Here is a 24,583-nt window from a genome sequence, read left to right as displayed (position 1 = left end):
TTGTATGCAAATCTTATGGTTCTACAATAGGCTGTGGAGGACGACTTTTGATTTCTCCAAATAGGCACCTTTTCGTTGCTGTTGTTAAATCCAGTCAAATCTAATTGGACAAGACAAGTAATAAATAATGATTCTTCACGCTTTAAATCTCTGTTAATGTCGGGTTCTGATAAAACTTGTTTATAAATGCTTTGGCCAGTAGCACCATCAAAACCAGCCTTACACGTTAGTGTCATTGTTTTTATTGCTTTGTCGTTCAATATCAAGTGCCTTAGCACAGGTTCCTGAACTGCACAGATTCTTTGCAAAGTATGAGTCATTAAATCTTTTAAGGAAACTCACTGAAGCTGAATAGTCCTCCACTGTTATGTTTGCAGGATAACATTTCAATTTTGCATCTCTGACATCATTGTAAGCGGGGTAGATGTTATATTCTTTCTCCAAGGCTCCGCTTCTAATCAATTGATAGGAAGCTTTTGTCAGACTTGCATCAATTATTAAAGCCATTGCTTCGTCTGCTGAATATTTAGTTGCTTTATCTGTATTTGATATATTTAAAACATTCTTGGCAGCAATAACAACAGATTCATCTCTAAATTTTTTATTAGCAGCAAAAAATAATTCATTGGATGAATGAGATTCAATTAAACAAGATACACGCCGTTTTTTAGTTTTATTAGAACTATTATCAAATGCAACTGGTTTTCGACCACGTCTACTTGCAGTTGGTTCATTGTCTTTTTTTCTGACAATTAAATATTCATTAAGCCAGTTCACAAACTTCTTTTCAAAATTTTTCACAGTCTAGTTTGCAGATTTCCACTTTTTTTTATACAAGTAAACAAATCGTTGAACAGCATGTCTAAAATCAACGTCTTTAAAATCAGCAAATTTTGGCTGAATAAATTTTAATATATCTTCAGTAATATTTTGTTTTGAAATACTAAGATTGTTTTTTTGGAGAAAATTATGAATGTCTAAGTTTAACAAAACCATATCTAAATAATTATTGTAACAAGTATTTTGTATTTAAAAGTAAAATGTTATAATATATATGCCGCCTGGACTACTAATACTTGTTAGTAATTAAGTTACTACAAGTATTAGTAATTAAAATTAAAAGTAATTAAATTACTGTCAGTGTTAGTAATTAAATTACTAACAACTACCGAAAATATGTTGTTGCTATGTTATGCAAAGTAAGGTATCCATAGTAACCAAAAAAAGTTAACCTCATAAGAATTCTGAATCTCATTTTAATACATACCCCCAATATTGTGTATATAGCGCAAGTAAAATACTGTTAAAACAACGTTAATGTAAAAATGAGTTGTTGCTATGCAAAATTTAGTACCATAGCAACCAAGTTAAAACATACATAAAATCTGAACGGGGATTTAAGGGGACGAGCAATCAATTAAAACTCGATTGAAGCATCATATAGCTCAAATAAATATAAGACAACACATGGCAAATTGTGGTAATTATTAGTTATTGTGCGGCAAAAAATAAGTTTCTTAAGAAATTTTTTTTTTTAATCTGTGATTTTCAAAGTATAACTGAGATAACATGCTATGACAAATTTATTTCACACATAGGTTTTTCTTATCTCTAAATACTCTAGAATAACATGTACTAATTTTTTGTTTCAAAAACGTAGATGTAATTGAAATATAACACAACGTTGATGTCACCGTTAATTACTTATTTATAATTTTTTATTTTTTTATTTTATCTCAATATTCAAATGCTTAGAGTCCTGGTAACTAAGGGATTTAATATAAATAAATTATCAATAGATTTCTCCTAATATATATAGATACTAAAATTAAATAGGTTTTCAAGATTAGACAACTAAAATTTTTCCCATTTTGTCCACCTACTGGCCCACTGTGCGCCGAGCGCAAAAAAGAGTTAATGGTCGCAATTGCGGCAGAAGAGAATGCGACCTTCACTGAATAGCTCGATGAGGATGTAATTGAAATGACCTTCATATTTCAAATGATGCGACAGACGATTCGGACCGTCCTATTTTAATCATAACATTTGACGATCATTTAAAAAATCCTTTGTTGAACAAAGAGTTTGGCAAGTTCACTTTGATTAAATTAACTAAGACGAATATTTTAGTTTTTATTGATGCACATTTATCATTTAGTTTTAAAAAATCTACCCTAAAAGTTTTTTTAAACATTTTCTTTAATACGAACACAACTTGACTCGGCACATAAAAATCTTTTTAAGTTTATCTTATTAATACTTAAAAATTTTTTTAAAGTTATTATTAAATTTATTATTATTATTATTAAAGATTCATTTTAAAAACACTGGAACCAATATTTAACTAGAATCAAAATTATAACGCATTCTGGATTTTGTAGAGAAACTTAAAAACAATTGTTTTTGTTCTTATAAGTGAAATTATGTTAATTAAGCTAAAAATAACACTGTCTGAATATTTCTTTCACCCTATTTTTCAGAGTAATAATATTCTATTTCTTTCACATAATTTATATCTTATAAATAAAATACATTAAAATATTTAAATTTTTTAAAAATAAAGTGTAATAAATTAATTATTCACATTAATATACATCAAAAAGTCTTTAATAGAAGAATTAAAAAGAAATCTTCATAACTACTTTCAAGCATCGTATTCTAAAGCTTGTGGATCAACACCAAATAATGGATTTACATAAGCAAGAGCAAGGTCATCTTTATCACTGAAAAAAAAATTTAAAAGGTTTTATGTATTTTATGTAAAAATAAATTTATCGAGGCAGTAAATATCGCCACGCAAACTTTAAACGTTTCGCAAAAGTGGTTAGTTATTAGAACAACATCATATTTAAATTATTTTAATCACTAATTATGCATTTTTAAATTAATTTAAATTAATTATTTAACTACAGTCCTTAAGTTTGCATTGTTTCGTGTGGTTTTTTTTGTAATTCATTTTTTAACGCCACTTGAGCAAGTTAAAAAGAAAATGCGGCGGAATTTACTAGCAAATCTAAAAAATAGCTTTATTTTTAATTATTTCGATTATCTAAAACGTTCATATAAAAAGTAGCTTTATTTTTAATTAAAATTAATCTCCAAACAAGAAAAAAGTATCGATATGCTATTTATTTAAATGAATTGCATCCATATGTATCCATATTGTATCCATAAGTATCCATATGCTATTTATTTAAATGAATAGCACATGGATAGATAATGGATGGTAAGTTTTTGTTTACTGTAATTTAAGGAACATTTTAATACCCTTTTTTATTTTAATAAAAGAACATTCTTTGAATTATTTTAAAATGATTTTACTGAAATAAATAATATGAAAATATTATTTATTTTTATTTACCTGTCAATTTGTTTAAAATGATTTTGAAGTTCGAAATCACATTTCTTCTTCGGACAACTATTTTTCATCGAGGAAACAGCATCATTGTAAGAAAACTTCTTGTATGAATTTTCAGCAACATCTTTATTTCTTGAGAAATATTTTTTATTACAAATAATTTTATATAAGCGATTTAAAAATATATATTGATTAATAACAATTTATAATGTAAGAAATAATTATTTAAAATTGAAATTTAAAAATTAGTTAAACTTATAAAAATCTTAAAATGATTTATTATATAAACACTATAATTAAAACAAATATTATTATTACTTATATGCTATTTATTTATATAATTATGAAAAATTATAAATTATATATACTATTAATAATAAACAAACTTTTCCAAATTTTAAATGAGAAAGAAAAAGTTGAAGCTATATTTTTCAGCCTGATATCCTTTCTAGCGTTAACCTGTTTTGCAGATTGGGACTAGGTATTTTTATTGTAACACTAAGAAAAATTACCATCCAAGGTTTACAAGGCACCACCAGCTCATATGAAAATGGTTGCACTCAATTACTTGTTGCCAGTAGCAGGGCGACTTGATCTGACCTGAATATGACTATATATTTTTACCAAAATAAATAAACGAACGCTATAGAGTGTAGGTAACACTGTAGGTATCTCTGAGAAAGCCGTTTCTAAACAAACCAAGTCTAGAAAGTTGCTCACATGTTTTGATGATTTTAACAACCATTTTTTTTACTGTTGACAGTACTTTTTCTATGGCAAGTAGAGAGAACCTTTTATATAAGTAACCTTGTAATCAACATAAACATCTCCTATTATGAGAAAAGAATTCTAAATTTTTTTCTACATTAAATGGAGTAGACAAATGATCTGTTAGAAGATTCATCCATGAATTTAAATCATAAATGTTACAATTATGAATGTGATAAATTTCTTCGATAATGAGTATCTTTGAAGTATACAAAATTTTTAAACATTATCTACACCTTACAAAATTTATTGCAGGACCAAAAACTAAAGCATTAATGGTAGTTATTATTTATTAGAAAAATAAAATTAAAAACTTTGCAAACAGTTTAAGATTTTCCAAAAGTTATTAAATTAATAAACTTCGGTTTCTAATAAAAAAATTAATTTTTAATATCAGAAGACAAAGTACAAATAAATAAGTGATACACTGATTGCAAATTGTTATAATTTTTAACCGCCAGAAAATTACATCTGTTATAATTTTTAACCGCCAGAAAATTTATTTAAATAAAATCTTGTGTCATCACATCTAGGATGTGATGACACAAGATTTTATTTAAATAAATTTTCTTTCTTTCACTAATGACAAAAACTTTAAGAAAAAATTAAGAATTTTTAAATTTTTACGATTTTCTTTAAACAATGAATTAAAACCTTATGACTTTACAACTTGTCAATGTATAATACACTACACTGCAACCACTCATAATAAGTGACCGATAAAAACGAGACTTATTGCTAACCCGCCCCGGCAATATTATAAGATTTAGCAGGGGTTAATAGCCGGGGCTAGAAAAGAACTTATAATACTTTTTGCATTATAATTTTAAATATATATTTATATATTTTTAAACTCTAATTTACTTTCAACAAGATTGCAAGCAAACACTGATCTTTTTACTATGTCATTACAAACAAACAATAAGTTATGAGTTACTTTAAAATAGAGGACAGGTTAAAATACTAGAAAACGGTCAACTGAAGACTTTAAAAGTTGCAGTATGTATTAAAAATGAAAATACAAAGATTAGGAAGAAGTTAAAAGACTTTTTTGATGTGCAAGGACAAAAAACTAAATAAATGTTTTTATAACATAAAGGGACAGATACAGTAAAAGGATGCAACTTGTTGAATAAGAAGCCAAGTAAGAATGAGTTTTGGTTTATCATAATAGTGATGATAACTTGTTTGAACATTAACCATGATAGCATTTGTAGAAAAAAGAAAGAAATGCAACATTACAACAATGGGAGAGTGGTTCAAGCTTCACAGATAAAGCAGGTCTAACTACATTTACAATGTGCTATTAGGCTTTGTCTGAGAGTAAGAGGGTTGTTATTCGTTAATATAGGAATGCTAACAATATTGTGATATATTTTTGCAGTAAATAAATGAGTTTTGTTGCCTTACAAAATTTAAAATCACAAGCCACTGCAAGCCTTAGGCTGTTACAGAAGAGAGATCAGATTAAAAAGTGGCGCTTATTATAAGCAATCAAAAAGTGAAGATTTTTTTGTCAAGACAAGGGTATAAAGTTGAGTTCTTAGCTAATAGATGTACTTGAGATGTAAAATTTTCATGAAGATTGTTATCGTAGATAAGAAACATTACAGGAGCAAAGATAGAACTTGTGGTATCCTTAAAGTTACTTAAAATAACTTTAAGGATACCACAGTTAAAAAATAATAATTTATATAAAGAAACTAATAACAGAGTGAAGAACAATTGTAGGATAATTGGAAAGGTCAAAGTGTTTTCGAGAGTTTTGAAAAATTGGAACCACTTATTTAGCACCTTTTAAAAGTTTAGCAAATATTAAAGAGAATTCTGGAAAACACTTTTTTAAGAATATCATGGAAACCTTGTCTGGAGCACAAACTGTAGAAGTGTTTAATTGAGAATTAACTTTAGCATTAGAACCCATAGTGATTTTAATGTTTAACAATGGATTAATCTGTCCAACTGGCAGGAGGAGTGTGACCATTAGATTCAAGAGTTGAATTAAAGTAAGATTTTTTTGCAAAAAACTTTGCCTTATTCTTGAGAGAAGTAAAAAGTCAGACCCATGAATTAGAGATTACATGTTAGACTTACTTTAGTTAATGACACTGTTGAAGACCAACAGTCTCTACCAAAAGTCTCTAGATCCTAACATCTGAGATAAGATACAAGATTTAGTAAACTTAGAGTAACAGAGATTAACATCAGACAGGACTTTTTTATATTGGCTTCTTGCAATAATAAAAGGACATTTGTTTATAAGAGACATGTTCTTGTAAAAAATAATTACTGTTTAATAAAGCAACTGCTCAAGATGGTAAAAAATGCAGAGTAGAATGAGGCTTGACTTAATATTGAAGAGAAGGAATAAAAGCTTCCAAGCTTTTATTCCAGAAGAAATAAAAGCATCCAAGATGTGCTTTATGCATACATATTAGGAGTATAAATATATATTTTTTGCTGTTTATTCAGATGCTAGTAAACAAAATCCTTTCATATTTATACAGACTTTAGTATTTATATGGTGTAGTATATGCCAAAATAGAAGATGATCAGATGTGTGATGTGACTCTAGCATGACAAGAAAAAGAGGCATAGTCTTAGACAGATTAGAAAAAAATCGTCTTATCGGACAATGTTTGTTAGAGAAGATTAAAGTGATTTGGGTATCAGCATTTAGAGAGGCAGAAGTTTCAGGAGAAAATGGCAGTAATAGTAATGGTAGAAGTAAGAAAACTTGATTAGAGTCCCTTATATACTGTATGAATGAGGTTTAGTTAAAGAAAGAAAATGCTCTAGATTGTTTATATTAGAGAAACAGTATAAATGAGGAAAGCTAAAGCCTCATGACGATGATGATGATGATGATGATAATGATCATGATGGTAATGATGATTATGATGATCATGTTGATCATAATAATGTTTATATATGCATATATATACAAAATATAACATGAATTTTGAATAAAAAAAATATACTTTAGGATGTGTAATTGTTTATGCAGCCCCAGTCACAAAACTGGCCCTGGCTATATTTAATTAAACTCAGCCTTGGCCTGGGTCAAATATCAACACCGGTCATTAAATAACCACTCATGCACTTTTTTGATTAAGTATGCAATAAATAACATTAAATCTAAGAAACAACATAAAAAAAATCAATTTTTATTATTATAGAAAAAGTGAGACATTTTTTTTGCACTTTATTTTTATGTTGAACAACTGCCACCTGTCCTGGTAAATATTTTAAAGTTAAATGTTTCTTTTAAAAAAACATTATTTAGAAAGAAGAAGAAAACATTTAAAAACATTTTTGCATATTATAAATTAAGAAGAATAAGAAAAGGTTGTTTTATAAAAATGTTATTTTTAAAATAATTGTTTGCAAAGAACAACTAATTTCATATTAATTGAAAATCATTTCTATTTAAAAATGTTCTAGTTATTATATCATTTGCGAACAATATTAAAATACTTTATTGATTTAATAAAACTAAAGTCATAAAAAATTGAAATTAAAACAACTATTAAATAACAAAAATTAAAAAAAAAACTAAAAAAAATAAAAACAGTAACCACCTTAACCTATTAAACACAAAATATCCAAATATAAAGAAAAATGCAAGTGGAACAAATATCAGTGTAATCAAACCAGTGGTAGATTTGAAAAACAACTCTTTTGCATACACTTCACAGTTTGCACCGGACCAGCCTTTAAAACAATGTTTTTGACCATTGGCGTTATTACAATAAAAACTTTTGCTATTATTATTACAATAGGTTGTACAATTTTCTCCGTAGTAATGGGAAAAACATATTTTTCTCCCAGTAACATTATCACATAAAAAATTTCCAGTAAAATTATTCAATCCAATAAATGCATTGCAGTAAACTGAGCAGTTTTCTCCATAATAATCATTAAAACACAATTTATCACCAGTTATTTCATTACAAATATAATTAGAAGTTTCCTTGTTAGTGGAACAGAATGTTGAACAGTTTTTACCATAATAGTCAGGAAGACATTCTTTTTCTCCTGTAGAATTGTTACAAATATAATTTGCAGTGTTGTTATTTGTGTTACAATAAACAGAACAGTTTTCTCCATAATAATCATTAAAACACAATTTTTCACCAGTTATTTCATTACAAATATAATTAGAAGTTTCCTTGTTAGTGGAACAGAATGTTGAACAGTTTTTACCATAATAGTCAGGAAGACATTCTTTTTCTCCTGTTGAATTGTTACAAATATAATTTGCAGTGTTGTTATTTGTGTTGCAGTAAACAGAACAGTTTACTCCATAATAATCATTAAAACACAATTTTTCACCTGTTATTTCATTACAAATATAATTAGAAGTTTCCTTGTTAGTGGAACAGAATGTTGAACAGTTTTTACCATAATAGTCAGGAAGACATTCTTTTTCTCCTGTAGAATTGTTACAAATATAATTTGCAGTGTTGTTATTTGTGTTGCAGTAAACAGAACAGTTTTCTCCATAATAATCATTAAAACACAACTTTTCACCAGTTATTTCATTACAAGTATAATTAGAAGTTTCCTTGTTAGTGGAACAGAATGTTGAACAGTTTTTACCATAATAGTCAGGAAGACATTCTCTTTCTCCTGTAGAATTATTACAAATATAATTTACGGTGTTATTATTTGTGTTGCAGTAAACAGAACAGTTTTCTCCATAATAATCATTAAAACACAATTTTTCACCAGTTATTTTATTACAAGTATAATTAAAAGTTTCCTTGTTAGTGGAACAGAATGTTGAACAGTTTTTACCATAATAGTCAGGAAGACATTCTTTTTCTCCAGTAGAATTGTTACAAATATAATTTGCAGTGTTGTTATTTGTGTTGCAGTAAACAGAACAGTTTTCTCCATAATAATCATTAAAACACAACTTTTCACCAGTTATTTCATTACAAGTATAATTAGAAGTTTCCTTATTAGTGGAACAGAATGTTGAACAGTTTTTACCATAATAGTCAGGAAGACATTCCTTTTCTCCTGTAGAATTGTTACAAATATAATTTGCAGTGTTGTTATTTGTGTTGCAGTAAACAGAACAGTTTTCTCCATAATAATCATTAAAACACAACTTTTCACCAGTTATTTCATTACAAGTATAATTAGAAGTTTCCTTGTTAGTGGAACAGAATGTTGAACAGTTTTTACCATAATAGTCAGGAAGACATTCTTTTTCTCCTGTAGAATTGTTACAAATATAATTTGCAGTGTTGTTATTTGTGTTGCAGTAAACAGAACAGTTTTCTCCATAATAATCATTAAAACACAATTTTTCACCAGTTATTTCATTACAAGTATAATTAGAAGTTTCCTTGTTAGTGGAACAGAATGTTGAACAGTTTTTACCATAATAGTCAGGAAGACATTCTCTTTCTCCTGTAGAATTATTACAAATATAATTTACGGTGTTATTATTTGTGTTGCAGTAAACAGAACAGTTTTCTCCATAATAATCATTAAAACACAATTTTTTACCAGTTATTTCATTACAAATATAATTAAAAGTTTCCTTGTTAGTGGAACAGAATGTTGAACAGTTTTTACCATAATAGTTAGGAAGACATTCTTTTTCTCCTGTAGAATTGTTACAAATAAAATTTGCAGTGTTGTTATTTGTGTTGCAGTAAACAGAACAGTTTTCTCCATAATAATCATTAAAACACAATTTATTGCCAGTTATTTCATTACAAATATAAGTAGAAGTTTCCTTGTTAGTGGAACAGAATGTTGAACAGTTTTTACCATAAAAGTCAGGAAGACATTCTTTTTCTCCTGTAGAATTGTTACAAATATAATTTGCAGTGTTGTTATTTGTGTTGCAGTAAACAGAACAGTTTTCTCCATAATAATCATTAAAACACAATTTTTCACCAGTTATTTCATTACAAATATAATTAGAAGTTTCCTTGTTAGTGGAACAGAATGTTGAACAGTTTTTACCATAATAGTCAGGAAGACATTCTTTTTCTCCTGTTGAATTGTTACAAATATAATTTGCAGTGTTGTTATTTGTGTTGCAGTAAACAGAACAGTTTGCTCCATAATAATCATTAAAACACAATTTATCGCCAGTTATTTCATTACAAATATAATTAGAAGTTTCCTTGTTAGTGGAACAGAATGTTGAACAGTTTTTACCATAATAGTCAGGAAGACATTCTTTTTCTCCTGTTGAATTGTTACAAATATAATTTGCAGTGTTGTTATTTGTGTTGCAGTAAACAGAACAGTTTTCTCCATAATAATCATTAAAACACAATTTTTCACCAGTTATTTCATTACAAATATAATTAGAAGTTTCCTTGTTAGTGGAACAGAATGTTGAACAGTTTTTACCATAATAGTCAGGTAGACATTCTTTTTTTCCTGTTGAATTGTTACAAATATAATTTGCAGTGTTGTTATTTGTGTTGCAGTAAACAGAACAGTTTTCTCCATAATAATCATTAAAACACAACTTTTCACCAGTTATTTCATTACAAATATAATTAGAAGTTTCCTTGTTAGTGGAACAGAATGTTGAACAGTTTTTACCATAATAGTCAGGAAGACATTCTTTTTCTCCTGTTGAATTGTTACAAATATAATTTGCAGTGTTGTTATTTGTGTTGCAGTAAACAGAACAGTTTACTCCATAATAATCATTAAAACACAATTTATCGCCAGTTATTTCATTACAAATATAATTAGAAGTTTCCTTGTTAGTGGAACAGAATGTTGAACAGTTTTTACCATAAAAGTCAGGAAGACATTCTTTTTCTCCTGTAGAATTGTTACAAATATAATTTGCAGTGTTGTTATTTGTGTTGCAGTAAACAGAACAGTTTACTCCATAATAATCATTAAAACACAATTTATCGCCAGTTATTTCATTACAAATATAATTAGAAGTTTCCTTGTTAGTGGAACAGAATGTTGAACAGTTTTTACCATAAAAGTCAGGAAGACATTCTTTTTCTCCTGTAGAATTGTTACAAATATAATTTGCAGTGTTGTTATTTGTGTTGCAGTAAACAGAACAGTTTTCTCCATAATAATCATTAAAACACAATTTTTCACCAGTTATTTCATTACAAATATAATTAGAAGTTTCCTTGTTAGTGGAACAGAATGTTGAACAGTTTTTACCATAATAGTCAGGAAGACATTCTTTTTCTCCTGTTGAATTGTTACAAATATAATTTGCAGTGTTGTTATTTGTGTTGCAGTAAACAGAACAGTTTGCTCCATAATAATCATTAAAACACAATTTATCGCCAGTTATTTCATTACAAATATAATTAGAAGTTTCCTTGTTAGTGGAACAGAATGTTGAACAGTTTTTACCATAATAGTCAGGAAGACATTCTTTTTCTCCTGTTGAATTGTTACAAATATAATTTGCAGTGTTGTTATTTGTGTTGCAGTAAACAGAACAGTTTTCTCCATAATAATCATTAAAACACAATTTTTCACCAGTTATTTCATTACAAATATAATTAGAAGTTTCCTTGTTAGTGGAACAGAATGTTGAACAGTTTTTACCATAATAGTCAGGTAGACATTCTTTTTTTCCTGTTGAATTGTTACAAATATAATTTGCAGTGTTGTTATTTGTGTTGCAGTAAACAGAACAGTTTTCTCCATAATAATCATTAAAACACAACTTTTCACCAGTTATTTCATTACAAATATAATTAGAAGTTTCCTTGTTAGTGGAACAGAATGTTGAACAGTTTTTACCATAATAGTCAGGAAGACATTCTTTTTCTCCTGTTGAATTGTTACAAATATAATTTGCAGTGTTGTTATTTGTGTTGCAGTAAACAGAACAGTTTACTCCATAATAATCATTAAAACACAATTTATCGCCAGTTATTTCATTACAAATATAATTAGAAGTTTCCTTGTTAGTGGAACAGAATGTTGAACAGTTTTTACCATAAAAGTCAGGAAGACATTCTTTTTCTCCTGTAGAATTGTTACAAATATAATTTGCAGTGTTGTTATTTGTGTTGCAGTAAACAGAACAGTTTACTCCATAATAATCATTAAAACACAATTTATCGCCAGTTATTTCATTACAAATATAATTAGAAGTTTCCTTGTTAGTGGAACAGAATGTTGAACAGTTTTTACCATAAAAGTCAGGAAGACATTCTTTTTCTCCTGTAGAATTGTTACAAATATAATTTGCAGTGTTGTTATTTGTGTTGCAGTAAACAGAACAGTTTTCTCCATAATAATCATTAAAACACAATTTTTCACCAGTTATTTCATTACAAATATAATTAGAATTTCCCTTGTTAGTGGAACAGAATGTTGAACAGTTTTTACCATAAAAGTCAGGAAGACATTCTTTTTCTCCTGTAGAATTGTTACAAATATAATTTGCAGTGTTGTTATTTGTGTTGCAGTAAACAGAACAGTTTTCTCCATAATAATCATTAAAACACAATTTTTCACCAGTTATTTCATTACAAATATAATTAGAAGTTTCCTTGTTAGTGGAACAGAATGTTGAACAGTTTTTACCATAATAGTCAGGTAGACATTCTTTTTTTCCTGTTGAATTGTTACAAATATAATTTGCAGTGTTGTTATTTGTGTTGCAGTAAACAGAACAGTTTTCTCCATAATAATCATTAAAACACAATTTATCGCCAGTTATTTCATTACAAATATAATTAGAAGTTTCCTTGTTAGTGGAACAGAATGTTGAACAGTTTTTACCATAATAGTCAGGAAGACATTCTTTTTCTCCTGTTGAATTGTTACAAATATAATTTGCAGTGTTGTTATTTGTGTTGCAGTAAACAGAACAGTTTATTCCATAATAATCATTAAAACACAATTTTTCACCAGTTATTTCATTACAAATATAATTAGAAGTTTCCTTGTTAGTGGAACAGAATGTTGAACAGTTTTTACCATAATAGTCAGGAAGACATTCTTTTTCTCCTGTTGAATTGTTACAAATATAATTTGCAGTGTTGTTATTTGTGTTGCAGTAAACAGAACAGTTTACTCCATAATAATCATTAAAACACAATTTATCGCCAGTTATTTCATTACAAATATAATTAGAAGTTTCCTTGTTAGTGGAACAGAATGTTGAACAGTTTTTACCATAAAAGTCAGGAAGACATTCTTTTTCTCCTGTAGAATTGTTACAAATATAATTTGCAGTGTTGTTATTTGTGTTGCAGTAAACAGAACAGTTTTCTCCATAATAATCATTAAAACACAATTTTTCACCAGTTATTTCATTACAAATATAATTAGAATTTCCCTTGTTAGTGGAACAGAATGTTGAACAGTTTTTACCATAATAGTCAGGTAGACATTCTTTTTTTCCTGTTGAATTGTTACAAATATAATTTGCAGTGTTGTTATTTGTGTTGCAGTAAACAGAACAGTTTTCTCCATAATAACCATTAAAACACAATTTTTCACCAGTTATTTCATTACAAATATAATTAGAAGTTTCCTTGTTAGTGGAACAGAATGTTGAACAGTTTTTACCATAATAGTCAGGAAGGCATTCTTTTTCTCCTGTTGAATTGTTACAAATATAATTTGCAGTGTTGTTATTTGTGTTGCAGTAAACAGAACAGTTTTCTCCATAATAATCATTAAAACACAATTTTTCACCAGTTATTTCATTACAAATATAATTAAAAGTTTCCTTGTTAGTGGAACAGAATGTTGAACAGTTTTTACCATAATAGTCAGGAAGACATTCTTTTTCTCCTGTTGAATTGTTACAAATATAATTTGCAGTGTTGTTATTTGTGTTGCAGTAAACAGAACAGTTTTCTCCATAATAATCATTAAAACACAATTTTTCACCAGTTATTTCATTACAAATATAATTAGAAGTTTCCTTGTTAGTGGAACAGAATGTTGAACAGTTTTTACCATAATAGTCAGGAAGACATTCTTTTTCTCCTGTTGAATTGTTACAAATATAATTTGCAGTGTTGTTATTTGTGTTGCAGTAAACAGAACAGTTTTCTCCATAATAATCATTAAAACACAACTTTTCACCAGTTATTTTATTACAAGTATAATTAGAAGTTTCCTTGTTAGTGGAACAGAATGTTGAACAGTTTTTACCATAATAGTCAGGAAGACATTCTTTTTCTCCTGTTGAATTGTTACAAATATAATTTGCAGTGTTGTTATTTGTGTTGCAGTAAACAGAACAGTTTTCTCCATAATAATCATTAAAACACAATTTTTCACCAGTTATTTCATTACAAGTATAATTAGAAGTTTCCTTGTTAGTGGAACAGAATGTTGAACAGTTTTTACCATAATAGTCAGGAAGACATTCTTTTTCTCCTGTTGAATTGTTACAAATATAATTTGCAGTGTTGTTATTTGTGTTGCAGTAAACAGAACAGTTTTCTCCATAATAATCATTAAAACACAATTTTTCACCAGTTATTTCATTACAAGTATAATTAGAAGTTTCCTTGTTAGTGGAACAGAATGTTGAACAGTTTTTACCATAATAGTCAGGAAGACATTCTTTTTCTCCTGTTGAATTGTTACAAATATATTTTGCAGTGTTGTTATTTGTGTTGCAGTAAACAGAACAGTTTTCTCCATAATAATCATTAAAACACAATTTTTCACCAGTTATTTCATTACAAGTATAATTAGAAGTTTCCTTGTTAGTGGAACAGAATGTTGAACAGTTTTTACCATAATAGTCAGGAAGACATTCTTTTTCTCCTGTAGAATTGTTACAAATATAATTTGCAGTGTTGTTATTTGTGTTACAATAAACAGAACAGTCTTTTCCATAATAATCATTAAAACACATTTTTTTACCAGATATTTTATCACAAATATAGTTAGAAGTTTTATTCTTAGCTGAGCAATAAGTTGAACAGTTTTCACCATAAAAGTCTGAAAAACATTCTTTATAACCAGTTAAATTATTACATTTATAGTTTTTACTTTTATTATAAGTTGTATTATTATTGCAATAAGTGCAGTTTGGTCCATAATAGTTTTTGTAGCACTCTTTTTCTCCTGTTATAGTATTACATGTATACTTTTTATCAAGTGCGTCATCTTCACAAAATTTGCAGTTTTTTCCGAAATAGTTCTTGTTACAGATTATATTTCCATTTGTTTTGTTACAGTAATAATTTGTTGCAGTTACATCACAAAATACTTCACAATTTTTGCCAAAAAAATTAGGTTTACATATTTTTTCACCTGTAACATTATTGCATATATAGTTTATGGCTTTATTGTCGCAGTATTTATCACACTCTTTTCCATAATAATTGGAAAAACATATTTTATCACCAGATTTTTGATCACATTTATATATTTTATTTTTATTTGGTTGACAAAAAACAGTACAATTATTGTTGAACCAGTTCAACTTGCAAACTCTTTCACCTAAATTATTACAAGTAAAGTTTGAACTGCTTTCTACTTCACAATACTTATTGCAATCTTTTCCAAAATAATTTTTTGAACAATACACTCTAATACTGTAATCAATAGTTGATTTAGTCTTTGCATTATGTTTGCCTTTATTATTAGTAATTTTGACTATTGAATGTGACGCATTTATATTCACTATATTAGTAAATTGATCAATTAAATCGTTATTGATTAGATCATTGTCATTCACTTCAATATTTATGAAAATTTTACCCTAAAATAGTATTTTATATTAGTGACATGAAAAGTGAGAATTTATTTTTGTTTTTAATAAATAAACTTACTTTACAAATAAATTACTTTACTTATTGCTAAAATAAGTAAAAACTTGTGACAAGATAAAGAGACATTAATTACTTTTGTCACAACATGTAATATTAACACTAATATTAACACTAATCAATCTTTACTTACTTGATATGTTTCTTTAAATTCTTGAACAAAAAGTTTATTTTCATTTTTTTCTGATGTAAAGTCGATACTATTAGTATTTGTGAATGTTTTATTTGGGTTAAATTCTACACATCCATACTTATCAAGACCAAGGCATATTTTAAACTCTGTGTCACAGTAATTTTGTATTCCAAAATCACAATAATTTCCCTTGTAATCGAAGCCTTCAGGATTTTTAAAACTGTTTAATAGTAGTTCAACAAACACATTTGGTGTAACGTTCTAAAAAAAATTTCAATAACAAACTAAAAATAAAAGCACTATTAAGTTTTATTTATAATAATAAATAATTTCACTACTTCACAAATTTCTAATTATAGTCCACTGGATTAACCCTTTTATGCACCAATTATGATGCAATGTTACAAAAAAAATCTGCTAAAGTTTTTTTATGAGGTTAATATGTAAATATCTAAAAAAAAAGTTTTGAAAAACTGACACATTACATGGTTATTTCAAATTGTTGTTGCTGAACAACACTGCCCATTAACGGAGTATTTATTATCAGTCTTTTATATTATATATAACAAAATACAATTAATATGTGATTAGATACTGGTTAATTATTATGAAGCTGTTATATAATTTAAATATTGAAAATTGAATTTTTTGTTTAAAAAATATAATAAATTTACTTTTTTAGCATATTCGATATCTTGACCTTTGTTTGACCAAAATTTATTATGATTAAATAGCAACTTTTGCTGTTAATGTTTGATTTATATACTCAATTCATATTATAATACAATAGAACAAAAATTATTAAGCATTTGAACATAACATGTTATTATTTACAAGTATTTGGTGAAAAAACTTGATATAGTTATTATGTACTCTCATAAATTATTCAACTTAATGAAATTCATTGAAGTAGTTACGAGTTTTCACCAAACACAGATATACTTTATACTTTGAACATTGCAAAAAGCTATATCCTCTTTCACAATTTCTACAACGGTTTTGCTTGTCTTGAAAGACTGGAAAATGTCCATGCATATCAAACCTTATATCGGGAGCAGGGATATTAATAGTTGGTGGTCTTCTTTTTAATGGAGGTTTTGTGGCATTAATAAATGGTCGACCTCCAGCACATTTAGTTATGTCACTGAGTAATTTTCCAGCTTTAATAAGACTATCCCCAATTTTGGATTGAAATTGCACTAAAGAGAGCTGATTTTTTTTTGCAATATTTTGCTGTTCCATGTGTCGGCGATAAATTAACCAATTGTTACTTATACTTATAGTATAAGTATAAGTAACAATTGGTTAATTTATTGTTATTTATAATTGTTACTTATACTTATAGCATAAGTATAAGTAACAATTGGTTAATTTATTGTTATTTATAATTGTTACTTATACTTATAGTATAAGTATAAGTAACAATTGGTTAATTTACTGTTATTTATAATTGTTACTTATACTTATAGTATAAGTATAAGTAACAATTGGTTAATTTATTGCCGACACATGGAACAGCAAAATATTGCAAAAAAAAATCATGTAGGATTAAACAACGTACAATAAAATACTATATGCATATATTTTACTATTGTATTAGTATAAGTTATACTAATACAATAGTAAAATATATGCATATAGTATTTTATTGTACGTTGTTTAATCCTACATGACTTCAAAAGCATATCACATAAGTCTACACTTCCCATATAACCATTATATATTTCAACAACTTTTGGTCTACTAATTTCAATGAATTTCTTGTTGTTTTTTTTACCACCCGCGAGCATTGTTTCCCATGTCACACGCAACAAAGTTTGAAATTAACTGAACAATGTTATTGTCATACCATTTAACAATGCATACTAGGGTGGAGCGATTTTGAAAATTTTTGAAATTTGATTTGCCTGAGCAGCAAATCAATATCTTTTGGTGAAAAAAGAACCTTACTCTTTTTTTTTTAGTTTAGATGAGTTCTTGAGGTTCCTCTTTGGATTCTAAATTTTTGATGAGTCCTAATATTGTTTAAATTTTTTTTTTCTAAACTATATCAACTTGATACTTAAAAGAAGCAAAATAATATGCTGATTTTGAAAATAATATTTGTTTTTATTAAAAAATTAAAATTAAAAAAGTAGAGTTGTTTTTTTCATTAAAAACCCCCGTCCTCAACAAAACGGGGGTTTTAAGGTATATTTTTGCAAGTATTTTTTTCACTAAAAAATTTTTTTAATAATATTATTATTTATGAAACAAGCATTTTTTTCTGCTTTTTTTGAGTCCAAGGTTGATATGGTTTAGAAAAAAAAAAATTCAAAAATATTAGGACCTGTCAAGAATTTAAATTCCAAAGAGGACCCTCAAGATCTCATCAAAATCAAAAAATATTTTTTTACTTTTATAATTAATAGACATTGATTCGTGTCTCAGTAATATTGGTTTTTAAACTTTTTTTTATTTTTGCTATGAAAATCGCTCCACCCTAATGCATACTCCAGAATTTGCATCAACAACAAAATCAAATTTTCCTTTTCCCTGCTTTTTAAGATCATTATCATTTTTCAGATGATCAATAGCTCCCTTTAATCGATCTTTTCGAATAGCTTGTATTGCCCATAAACTATCATCTTTGAGCTTCAGCATTAAATTTACTGATGAAAAATAGTTATCAAAAAATACTTTGTGATTTAAACCAGGTGGCAAACTTCGAGTTAAACGATACACAACATTTCCACCCATCAAAATGCTAGGAACTTCATCTATTCTAGATTTATTGCGCCACAATTTACTTCAAATCTAGCCTAGACTTTTATCCCCCGTTTATTTGGCTTATTTGGAGAGTACTGTCTTAAGGATGAACAACCTTTAGTTGGTAAAATTTGCTCATCAATAGAATGTCTTTCTTCTTGAGGTATTTTTTTTGCAATTTTGTAAAACAGCGTCAATTATTGGTCGAATTTTAAATAATTTGTCATGTTCAGGATGTTCTTTTGAAAGATAACTACTATTATCATTAAAAAGAAGAAATTTTTTTTATTTCTTCAAACTTTTTTAATGTCATAGCTTCAGCTACACAAGAAATACGAATTATAAGAACCCCAATATATATTTTAATCTCATGATGAGTTACAGCTATAGATTTGCCTTTTTGTTGGACACTAAAAATATTAGTATTAATTACAACTTGTTCTATAATGTTATCATCAAACATTTTTTTGAAATATTGGTTTGGTGTAAGTACAGGATCAGGTGGAGGTGGATATCCCTGTCCAATAAACTTTGTATTTATTTCATGTGGAACTCTTTTACGCCATCTGAATATATGGTTGTTAACATCAAGAGCATTAGTTTCTTCATCTGAACTTTCCACAATTCTTGATTCTGATTCATGCAGAATATCACTTATGTCATTTGCATCAATTTCGCTTTTAGTACTATATTCATCATTGTTACTATTATCAAAATCTCTTATTGGTTGTACTTGAATAGGTATTCTGTGGTTGTTTCTGTTTTGATTACCATAAAATTTTTTAGTTGTTATCATATTTCTATAAATATATTATTTAAAATAATATAACAATATATTATATTGTATCATATATATCATATTGTATATTATATTATAAAATATATTATATTGTATTATACAATATAATGATAATATTAGTATATTAACAAAAAGATATTTATATTAAATATTTAAAAGTAATAAATCATTTGTTAACTACTCTTTGGTGCCTAATAGAAGGGAGGGGAGGGGGGGGGGGTTGGAATAAGCGGGGGAGGGGGGGAGGAGTTAGAAATATCACTAAAACCTAATAAACAGGGGGGCTGGAATAAGCGGGGGGTTTGGAAAATTTCGACTTTTTTAAATACTTAAAGCAATAACTAAGTAATGTTTTTGTTAATTATTAACATATATATTAGTGTCTGAAAACAAGTAAATATATAATAAAGAAGTACTAAAGTCCAAAGAAGAAATATCAACAGAAGTCCAGTTCAAATAAGTTTCTCTCTTTACATATTTTGTAAAATGTCAAATATGTTACCCTCTTCCTCTTGCTCAACATCGGTATTATCATGAGCCTCTTTTATTCGTTTCTTGACGCTTTTTCGAGCCTCGTAAAAAGCTGATTTCATTTTTTTTAGATGTGGCTTGAAAATAATACTAGTTTCATTTTCCTCAAACACCTTCTGCAGTGCATCTAAAAAACGTTGTGTCCTTATTAATCAATGGATCATCTGAAACATTAGTCAGTAATGGAATGGTATTGGAAGGATTGGCTATAGCTTTAACTGCCACAGTTGGTGTTAAATCAGGCTGTGTTTCAGCATTGTTATGTTCGCTATCACTTCCACTTTCATCACTTGTGCCATCAGTTTCATTTCCATTTTCGTCTTCTAATAAGTAACGATCGTCCTCGATATAATCCAACAATTCCAAACCCTCGTGGTTTCTCCGAATACCTTTCGGTGGAGTCAGGTTCTTGATAACCGACTGCAGGTTTACTGACACAGGTGATTCTGTTAGCTTCTTTCGAAATGTCTGCATGTCACTGCCGATCAGTGCAAACAGTTTGTCTGAGACCAGGTGATCTTCCGATCCATCCAATGAACTGGTAACGAACAGTTTTTTGAATGCCTTAGCAAAGTCATCTGGAAAGTCTCTCCAAGCAGACAAAAGCATTTTGACCATATCTTCGCGTTTCGGCGAAGGGACTTTGTTTTTATCCACTTCCAGCATTTTCAACATCAAATCCATTTCTTCGTGTCTGTATAATGCCTTAAGACGGCGATGTTGATCGGTATCATTTGCTTGAATGAAACCAGTGATACCTCCGCCCATCACAACTAGAATGTAGCCGCGTTGATAAAGAGCTTTTCTAACTTCTGGCATTAGGTGGACAGCGTAATCATCCAGGACGTAAATTGCAAAATTCTTTTGTGTGAAGGGATTGAAACGATTCGAGAGATTATTTATCGTTTTGATTATGTACTCTAATCGGTAAGATCCACTTGGGGACCACTGGTAATTGACATCTACCTTTGCTATAACTCCTTTACCTTTGAAGACGAATTCAGGCTGCAATTTAATGTTTGAAACGCTTGAAACCTGAGTGAATACAGTAACGCGCTCCCTGGAAAGATTATGATTTTCCTTAACAAATGTCTCTTCACCTTTAAACGACATTGTCTTCTCCTGTGAACTTTCATTTCTGTGGAGGGGCATTTGGTCCCCATTTATAATAGGAGGATCAACCCCATATTTCTCGATAAAGAACTTTCGAACTGCCCAGACATTTTGGAGATAATCACGAAGTCTTATCAGAAGATCTTCTTTCTTGATTGCATAGCGTTTATTTGGCTTTCTTAAGCTGACTCCGTATTCATTTTCCCAGGATTTATTCCATTTATTACTAAATTTGAGTTTCTCTTGTTCAGGAACTGAGTTTTGAATGAGCCATTCGCCATAAAGTTGATGTGCTTTCAGCTTGAACAAACGTCGCAACAAACGTCCATTCAAGGATTCTCTCACGTCTACGAACCAGCAGAATAATGCTACTCTTACCTCCTTCACTTTACGACCAGCACCAGCTCCTCGCGATTTTTTCGGTGGGCAAGAGGAAGGATCTTGCAAACGCTCTAGGTTGTTGTATGAACGGGATGCAAGTTTAACTGCTTTTACGAATTCAGGGTCGTCACCTTTTGCATCGACCAAATCAGTATAAAAGAATCGGACAGACTTTGCAACATATCCAGTTGTCGGTTTTATTGGCACGTGTCGTTTTCTTTTTGCATCGTATTTCGTCTTTCCTTTGTTTTTTTATCACTTCGGCATCGTACTCTTCTTTGAACTTTTCCACAATTTTTCCAAGCTCCATTTTTTCTACGTTACTATATTGGCTTCTTTCCGTCCTTTTAAAAATTCTTTTCGTAGTCGCCATTTCGTTCTTACACTCTGATATTACAACGTATACAAGTGAATAAGTACTGTAAATGATACGACGTGACGATAGAAAGAAGAAAATTTCTTTTTTAATGAATAATGACGTAACGATAGAAATTAGAAAATAGAATGTTCTTTTTTTTAAAACAAAGTTTTTTGAATGAATGATATTACGTAACGTAAGTAAGTAGTGAAAAAGAAAATTTTTATAAAAAATTGTCTTGTCTTGGATGGAATTTTTTCTAAAATTTATTAGACGGGGGGGGGGGGGTTGGAATACTAATGTCCTGGGTGGAAAATTTTTAAAAAATTATTTAGCGAGGGGAGAGGGGGGAGAAGGGGGGGGGAGGGACGTCTATTAGGCACCAAAGAGTAATTAAATAAAAGTTCTAATATTATTGAAAATGTTTAAATATTAAATGTTATTATGTAACATTCATCAAAACTGATGTTGTTATTGTGTTTATAATTGAAGTTACGTCGAAAAATCGTTATTTAAAATTATTTTTGTTTTATATCATTAACGCGCATTATTGTTTTTGAACAGCACTTATTTAAAGATTGATATTTCCATTCAGAAAAAACAATAAAAAACTAAATTACTTTAGTAAAATAAATCTGGTGTCAAATATCATTTATGAATTTTTTCAGAAGCATAGAATAAATAAAACTCCACATAAATTACATTTGAATCTCTCAAAATTTGCAAGCTACATGCGCCAACAAACTCATCTTTAAAATGACATTTGAATGTATCGAGATAAGAAATCAAATATTTACCGATAAAACCGTTTTTCTAAAAGATGAAATAATTGGATCAGATGTACATAAAAGTCTTTTCGTTACATCTTCAATTGTCTTTATTCTTGAATTTTTATAGGAATGATATTACCTATATTTTCTAAATTCTTTATTTCTAGCTTCTTGAGCTTCTTCACTAAATAGGCCTATTGATAATAGTATTACTTCTACACCGTGAATTAAGATCTTGTGAAGACTCTGAGGCATGTAATACCAATAGTACAAGCATGAACTTTGCGGTCTCCAGACAAAATAAGCGAAACTTACTAGTATCTATTTGAAATCCACTTGATTTGCAAACTAAGATAATGTGCAACTTTACGATTAGTTCTTTGTTTATTCCTGTAATTTCGGCAAATTATTTCGGCAAATTGCCGTCATTTGAATTTCCAGATCCTCCACATTTTGGGTAATCAACAATGAGTCCCATTTTTTGTTGAAATTCTTTTGTATATTTATTTTTTGTTCTTTAACAAAAGCTTTCTCTGTATCTCCTCTTGCTTGCCATTTTTTGATTGGTATCTTATATGAAATATGAATGAGACACTTAAAATATCGTATCCATGAATGAAGTGTAGAAAATCCATATTAGAGCTCATCCAGTGAATAGGGAAGTTTTGTAACTTTGTCAATGTTGTTCATGTCTTTTGGTGAACATCCACTTATAGAGCAACATTGACTAGAGCTTGTTACATTCGATAAAGCAGTATGGACTTTGCCATCTATCATTGTAACTTGAATGATATGTTTGACTGAAATAGACTTGCCATTAGATAACTGAACACAAGTTTCTACAAGATTAAAGATCTCATTTTTTAAAGCAGTTTCTTCAATGAGTAATAAATCATTTGTTTCTTTTTAAAATTTAAATCTTAAAGGTCAGCAATATAAAGTAAAAGAAGGTTTTGGATTTCTCTAATTAACAATTTGAATTTCTCTACCATTAGTTGCAATCTGAGTTGGAACAATACCAGTTAGAAACAATGATTCTTCTTTTTTCAAGTTGCGAAGACTTTCAACAAACATTTTTGTTTATATATACTTTGGCCAGTAGAGTCATCAAAACCTGCTTTTTAATTAAGAGATACCAGGTCACAGTTTTTTACCATAAATAAAATACTGTGAGCATACCACTGCAAAGGTTATGTGACCATACAGCTCAAAGAGTTTGTCAAGTTCAAAATGATATTTTATGTCTCTCAACAATGTCATTGTTCTGATCAAAGGACAACTCAAAGAATGTTAGCAAATGGCGGTATGATATCTCAGTGCTTTGAATAGAAATATTATTATCCTTTAAAGAAATAAAGTAAACATCAAAATATTTCATCTCAAACAAAATTAAAATTATTGTTTCTTTCAGACATATATATGTCTGGATATATATATCTGTACAAAACTATTAGTACATAAACTAATGTAGTAACATTAGATATACTGAAAAGGTTGGAAAAGTTTGAACTTTTTTTTTTTGTGGTAGGAGGGGGAAGGTAGCAACAATCATCATATATAGAACAAAAAAAATTATTTTATTGAAACCGTTCGTAAATAGTAAAAAAAAATTCTATATTTGTATTTACACACTTTGCATATTCGGTTTGTAGTTAAAAAGTTATTACAAAATATTGTAATAATTAATTGAGTTTTATTGAGTAAATATTGAGTTTTAAGAAGTTAATAAAAACGTGTTTTTGCAATAAATACTATGAAACGAGTATGATTTATTTGCAATAACTTAATTTATTGCAAAAAATTGCAAAATATTTATGATGCATGACTATTTACATACATTGACC

General features: G+C 28.4%; 1 protein-coding gene across 3 annotated transcripts in view; it reads right to left on the bottom strand.

The window, feature by feature from the left end:
• Positions 1-2,642: 2,642 nt before the first annotated feature.
• Positions 2,643-24,583, bottom strand: part of LOC136092418 (neurogenic locus notch homolog protein 1-like) — a 69,412-nt gene continuing 47,471 nt past the window's right edge. The window contains exons 1-5 of one of the 3 annotated variants that reach the window (XM_065820650.1): positions 16,714-17,254; positions 16,040-16,300; positions 7,708-15,839; positions 3,362-3,490; positions 2,643-2,723 (exon numbers count right to left, since the gene is read on the bottom strand). In XM_065820650.1, coding sequence (XP_065676722.1) covers positions 2,645-2,723; positions 3,362-3,490; positions 7,708-14,987 — 7,488 coding nt within the window. In that variant the 5' untranslated portion in view covers positions 14,988-15,839; positions 16,040-16,300; positions 16,714-17,254 and the 3' untranslated portion in view covers positions 2,643-2,644. Of the gene's footprint in view, positions 2,724-3,361; positions 3,491-7,707; positions 15,840-16,039; positions 16,301-16,713; positions 17,255-24,583 lie in introns of those variants that run through there. The other 2 variants (XM_065820648.1, XM_065820649.1) reach the window with 2 other exon arrangements.

This window comes from Hydra vulgaris, chromosome 15 (genome assembly GCF_038396675.1).
Source record: "Hydra vulgaris chromosome 15, alternate assembly HydraT2T_AEP".
Lineage (NCBI taxonomy): Eukaryota > Metazoa > Cnidaria > Hydrozoa > Anthoathecata > Hydridae > Hydra > Hydra vulgaris.
This window is presented reverse-complemented; position numbering and strand designations above follow the sequence as displayed.